We start from the raw sequence: 6559 nt of genomic DNA on the forward strand, positions 1-6559 counted from the left end.
AGAATCCTTTATGGATTCCTTTTTTGGTGTTGAATGTTTTAGCAACCCATCCTCTATATTCTCTATGAGCAAGTATTCTCCAATGATTCCCTATGGGCAAGTACAGCATTCCCTTATGTTTCCCTATGGACAAATGTTCCCCAATGATTCCCTATGGGCCAGTGTTCTCCACTGTCTTCCTATGGGCAGGTATTCTCCAATGTTTTCCTATGAGCAAGTATTCCCCAATGATTCCATCATTAACCCTGTGCTTTGTTTGTAAATAGCCATGGGCCAATTAAGATTCGCTTTGGTTGACCAGCCCAAGAATTTTGTCTTCTAAAATGTTTATTTTCTATGTCACCTTTCTCCCAGACTGGGACCCAAGGCGGCTCACAAATAAAAACTCTTGCAATTGTTATGTGCTTCTCTTTCCTCCAGCATAGCTTCCAAGAGGAGTTCAGGTGCTTACATTTCCATTTTAGCTTAACAGTACCTTGCCATGTTGTTCAATGATAACAAACCGGTTGGTCTTTACTATGGTTTATGGAAACATGCCTGCTTCCTAGCCTTTATTGCTGTGTTAAAAGAAACTAACTTCTTCAGGTAGCTATAGATGAGCAATAGGTTCAAGTTTATACATAATGCTGAGATGTGCTTAATGTCAAAGGGAAGCTTCTGATCTTCTTATGGCTGCAGTGGGAGTAAGTGGGGGCTACAGTACATAAGCTCATGGCTTACACTAAATGGCAGGTTCCAGTTATGTAAATCCTATATTTTAATAATCCGTATAGTAGTCTATGTACACACATACGTAAGTATTCTCAAGAAAATTCTTTTACTTATAAAATTGGAATGTGTGTTACAATTTTCATATTTGCAGGGTTGAGGTGGAGTGGTATCAGAAATATGGATTGTAAACATCTGAATTTGGCAGACAGAATTTGAAATCAACAACGAAAAGCTTAAATTACAAGAGTTTTAAACTGTTCCTTGGGGAGGATTTCTAAAATTTTAGGTTCTCCATTCTCAGGATTACTAGATTTCAAATTTGCATTACAATTTCAGGGCACCACATGATGGTCAAGAAGGAATGAAATGTTTTCTTCCTTTTGGGGATGTTACTAAGATATTCTTGCCTCTTAAGACACATGGGAGGGAGTGAAAAGGGGCGCTTAGGAAATTGCTGTGCATGCATGGTCTGAATGGTAAAAGTAAGTAGGAAGATGCCACCTTACTACTAAGCTTTCAGGAGTGATTGCTTTTTTCTGAGAGGACCCCTTTTATTAAAACCCATGTTTTATATGCAGCAAATGAATGCATTGATTATCCCATACAATCAATCAGTGAATGTCTTTTGCCTCTAATCCCTTGCGGCTGAAAGCTGTAAATCTGTTGCCTTAGCAGTGCCGAAAACAAAGATGAATTTATTATCCTGCCTTGGGTTCTGGGCCCTGAACTGCAGGAAGGTTATTGAGAGGTTGGCAAGAATTCAGAGGAGAGCGACATAGTTCTTTCAAGCAAGAGGAATTATTTGTGATTTTTCTGCAAGAGGAATTACTGTATTTGTGATTTTTCTGCTTTCTGGAGTTGGCCTTTTCCCCAGATGGCATATGAGAATAGGATTTTTTGGTTTCCTGGTCATCACTTTGTCTTCACTTACACAAATCTCACTTGCAGTTCTGTTGCCCAATATGCCATTTGGAGAATTCCTTCAAAAGCTTTCCACAGTTTGATTGGGATTCTTAAAGGTGCAAGTCCAGTGTTGTATGTGTTGATGTCTTCCCATCTTCTTTTTGATACAGGGCTCTGCAACAATGGTGGCTGTGCCACCTACCGAAGAGGGCAGCGTGGCAGTAGTGGTACGGGTGCGTCCTCAGACCCCACAGGAGCAGGAAGCGAATCGCCAAAGCACTGTGCAGGTGGTTGGTGACTGCATGCTAGTGTTTGACCCAGAAGACTCCAACCTGCCAGGTATCCCTGTGAGTTTCCAAGCCCATGACTCTGCCTCAAGAAAGAAAGGCAAGAACCTGATCTTTGCTTTTGACCGGGTGTTCGGGGAGAGTGCTACCCAAGCGGAGGTGTTTGAGAATACAACCAAAGAAATCTTGGATGGTGTCCTGAATGGCTACAACTGCTCTGGTAAGGATATGAGAAGTGGGTTGGGAGGAGGTGATTTACAGAATAACGGGTGGCACTATTGCCTGACCCATACAACAACTTTCCACAACCTTCCAAACGCAGTGGACTGCAATACTATACTCATTATTCCCTACCAACATGGTTTATTTATACTTACTAGGGATGGTGGGAGCTATAGTCAACTGCCTCAGAAGAGTGCCAGGTTGGGGAAAGCTGCCAGTGGTTAAGAAAAAAGACTAGAATTATATACTTGTTGGCACCTGTGGACTGAATTGTAAGCCTTCTTGAGTCTTAGGACTTCCTTTTGGATCAAATAAGGACACTGCTTTATTTCTGTCCATCTACTTTTCATGTGGTAATTGACTGGCATTTTAGAATAGCACAGTCATACCACTTCAGTTTAATCCTGGAAAGACCCATCAGCATTGTGTTAGGATGTGGACTACTTTTGTAACACTTGTAGACTTTTTGTGAGGGGGTAAAGTGTGGGTCACACTTCACTCTCCATCGCAGATCCAAATAAGCTTCCTTTCTAATGATTCCACTTTGTCCTCTCCTCCTCTTCTCAATTTGAGACTCAGTAGGAAGTGCATGAATGGAAGCCTGACCTCCAAGTAGCTGAGGCTGGCTGCAGACACACTGGTGCATCTATTATAGCTTATTTCCAGGAGGTTTCATCCAGTTATAGTACAATTGTCTGCATGTTTACTGAGACTTAAGTCACACTGTAACTGTGAAGTGGATTGCACCCACTTTGTGAGGTAGACTTGAGATAGTCATTTGCATGGTCACATATAGAGAATTATTGTCTACAAACCATTTGAAAGAAACTCTCTAAAAGAGTGCTCTATTGCTATCCAAAAAGGATAGTGTATGCATATTTTTGTTTAATAGTTTAGTTTAATCATTGTTATTGTTTGTGTATTATAGATATACCTATAACATTTGTGATTGTGTCAATCGCAGACACATTTTATAGATATATCTAAAACACAAAAATAATAAAATAATGTTTATTAAAAATTATACAGTTGCCCCACGTCATATGCAGGCACGATATACACAGCTTTCAGCATGCACTGAAAGCTACGCTGGCAAGAGTAATGGCACGCGCCACCGCCACACTGCCACAGGCACGAGCCCCATTAGTTTAAACATCACGTGGAATTTTCCTTATGCGGGGGGTCCAAAACGGATCCCCCACATAAGGGAAGGGACCACTGTATTTCTCTAAAATATGAGAAGGCTATTAATATTTTCAGGGGACAAGACAACGGGATTTTATTTGCAGTACTATTTAGGGGTGATTTGACATACCTCCTTTATTCACTTTAATTCGACTCACTTCACATAGCATGTATGTGTGAACATTTCCTCTTGCCTTGACCCAAGACTTGCAATACCATACTAATGTAGCAGTTGTTCTGTGGTTCCCAAGGGCATGTTGAATCTACCCTTTCTAGTGCTCTAAAAAAGGTACAAATGCATCCAAAATCCATAATCCCATGTAACCATGACCGATGACAAGGGAGCGATCAGCAGTGTAACAAACCAAGTCAGATCTCTGGAAAATCCTCACCAAACTAAAAGCCTTTACAAAAGTGATGGTCCTTATGTAAAGTGTCTGAAATGCCTAATGTCTAAAATGCATTCCTATGGGAGGTTATGTATTATAATTGAAATTTAAATGGAAGATGACGTTTATGTGTAGAAAGGTAAGTGTGGACATTATTTGTCTTGTAAATAGAAGTCACAGGGAATCCTGATCAGCTACTAGGGCTGTCAAGGACAAGGGGAAGTACAACTTTTAACTCTTTCTGTTCTTGTCAGTCTTGTCAAAGATCACTTTCCAAAGCTGCATTTGCAGTTGTTGCATTGTTGCCAAGGGAATCTTCCTTTGAAGTGCTAATAAGATGCTGGGATGGCAGCATAGAGGGAGAGAGTTAAACAGTTGCGCGGCTGCTGCTTCTACAGCTGTTCAGATTCAGACCTGCAGTAGCTGTGGCTTACATAACAAAAAAATAGGCACACTGGTTGCTTTTCCATGAATAATATCACCTCTTCTTGGGTCCTGAGAAAGTCTTGCACCCCGATGTTCTAAACTTCTCAAATTGAGGAAATATGAACCATCAAAAACAATTTCCACAGGGAGGGATGGGAGGCTTTATAGTAAAAAGACAACAACTTTTCAAAGCTGTGCACCAGAACTGATAGTATGCTCACACAGGGGGAGGTAATCTTGCAGGTATGTTTAGTTCCAAGCCATGAAGAGCTTTAAGCAGTGTGAGGCATGTGAGGGTGAGATAAGGTGCAGTTTTACTGCTAGTGTTTGGAAAATGACACATTGGGTCTGCCCTCTATCTTTTTCAGTTTTTGCCTATGGAGCAACGGGTGCTGGGAAAACCCATACCATGCTGGGCTCAGAGAAAGAACCAGGCATCATGTACCTCACCATGCAGGAACTCTACAAGAAAATTGAAGCAAAGAAAGAGAAGAAGCACTGTGAGGTGCTTATCTCTTATCAGGAGGTACGATCCTTCCGGTTCATTTCATAACTTCCCTTTCTATTGGTGAGGGAAGATAGGCCAAGAGGCAATTTGCACACCACATGAAGTTCAGTCTTCTTGCTTTTATTCTGAAAGACTTAACCTGGTTTGAACATAGCAGGAAACTGTTTAAATGATACATCCTGGTTACTGTAGTTTTCTTATGAGAAAGTAGAACCAAAGGGCTGCATGCCCCCACATGCTGCTCATAAATCTACTTATTTGCCCAGGATTTTAGACTTGCTGTACACACAGTGGCTATATTTGTTACTGTGGGTTCTCCCATTTTTACCTTTGGCCTTTAATATGCATAGATTCAAGTCAAATGTTGGGGTTGTTCTCATTCATCTTTTTCCCCCCTTTAGTCAGCTGGACTGTCCAACCATCATGGTCAATCCTGTCTCTCCTCCCAATGACTAATATTTATTTAAAACTTTTTTTGCTAAATTGTGCCATGATTTAATGATGGGGACTGAAGAACCAGAAATGAAGATGCTGGCATGAGCCAATAGTCACCCACCTCAACTACTTCATTGTTTAAGCAACAATCCTATATCCACTTACCTGGGAATATGACCCATTGAACACAATGGGACTTAATTCCAAGTAGACATGTATACAATGGCACTGTAAAACCCCTTTAACTAGTTGAGCTAATTAATTAAGCTGTTAAAAATTGCGGCCCTAATTATTTCAAACGTTGAGCTCTACCATGTGACATAACTAACTGCAGTTTAAATTTATATATAATCTATTTGCAGAGATTGCATCCTCTCTAGGCCAATGTAGAGTAATAAAATAACATAACATGCTTATACTGCTATGCAGGATACACCTATGGTTTGCCACTAATTTCTGCATTTCTTTTTCACTTGTGAATGTTTTTTTGTCTGCAAAACTTAGCAGTACCCTACTTTCAGAATAAAAGTTCATGGGACTAATGGACTTAAGCATATTTCCACTGTGTAGGCACTCCAACTGCAAAAGCCCTGCCCTGGATTTACATTTGGAGATGCAGGACGAGCATACACCAGTACTTAGAAAATTACGTTTTTTAGACAACAACTCCTGGAATCCCCTCTTAGCATGTCCAGTAGCTGTGCTAGATGAAGGGTTCAAGAAGATGTAGTCCAAAAAAATTAATTGTCAAGCTCTGGGCTTGATATAGCAGATGTTGGAGCACCAAAGGAATAGTGACTCTGGGAGGCCAACCTAAATAAATTGCACTGAAGCCTGACTCTTCTTTTCAGGTGTACAATGAACAGATCCATGACCTCTTGGAACCAAAGGGGCCACTAGCCATCCGGGAAGACCCAGAGAAAGGGGTCATGGTACATGGTCTTTCCTTTCATCAGGTGGGTGTGATCATTGGCTTGAAGAGAGGCCAATACTGGGAGGATTTCAAGAAAGACTTGGAGATTTAGCAGAATAAATAGCTGCTCTCAGCTCTTTGATGGGTAGAATTATTATTGTTTAATACTGATAACAGTCTTAGACCTGCGAAACATGCTTTATGGAATATAGCAGTGGTCTAGTTCTTGACTAAAAGGCTTGGTTGTACAGCCAGTGGACAAAATGGGGCTTGAGATGGGAGTTTAGGGAATAATTATGAGAACGTGGCGTGGAAATAGAAGAATGGGTAAGGCAAAGAGGAAATGTGCAAGGAAGGTAGCAAAGATGCGAACAACTAGCTTGAGGAAAGATTGATAAGCGAGCAACTGGAGGATGACATGGGCCTGTTACAGACAGCCAAAATAAAGCTGCTTCGAGTCACAATGGAGGTATGGTGTTTCAATGATGCATGCGTCCTAAGAGTCCAGAAGTCACGCCAAAGCCATGCTCCAGCCCTAAGGACTGCAGTGTGGCTTTGGTGTGGCTTCTGGACTCTTAGG

The 6559-nt window shown here is 41.1% G+C and overlaps 2 protein-coding genes across 2 annotated transcripts in view; one reads left to right on the forward strand and one right to left on the reverse strand.

Moving 5' to 3' along the window:
- The window catches only part of GJC1 (gap junction protein gamma 1), a 108951-nt gene that overhangs the window by 97442 nt on the left and 4950 nt on the right, over positions 1-6559 (reverse strand). The gene's annotated exons all lie outside the window — the stretch shown is intronic.
- The window catches only part of LOC121933639 (kinesin-like protein KIF18B), a 29444-nt gene that overhangs the window by 261 nt on the left and 22624 nt on the right, over positions 1-6559 (forward strand). Inside the window, 3 exon segments of the mRNA XM_042473620.1 lie at positions 1785-2121; positions 4492-4649; positions 5918-6022. Of these exon segments, the coding sequence (XP_042329554.1) occupies positions 1797-2121; positions 4492-4649; positions 5918-6022 (588 nt within the window). The 5' untranslated portion in view covers positions 1785-1796.

This window comes from Sceloporus undulatus, chromosome 6, assembly GCF_019175285.1.
Source record: "Sceloporus undulatus isolate JIND9_A2432 ecotype Alabama chromosome 6, SceUnd_v1.1, whole genome shotgun sequence".
In the NCBI taxonomy this organism is placed as follows: Eukaryota; Metazoa; Chordata; class Lepidosauria; order Squamata; family Phrynosomatidae; genus Sceloporus; species Sceloporus undulatus.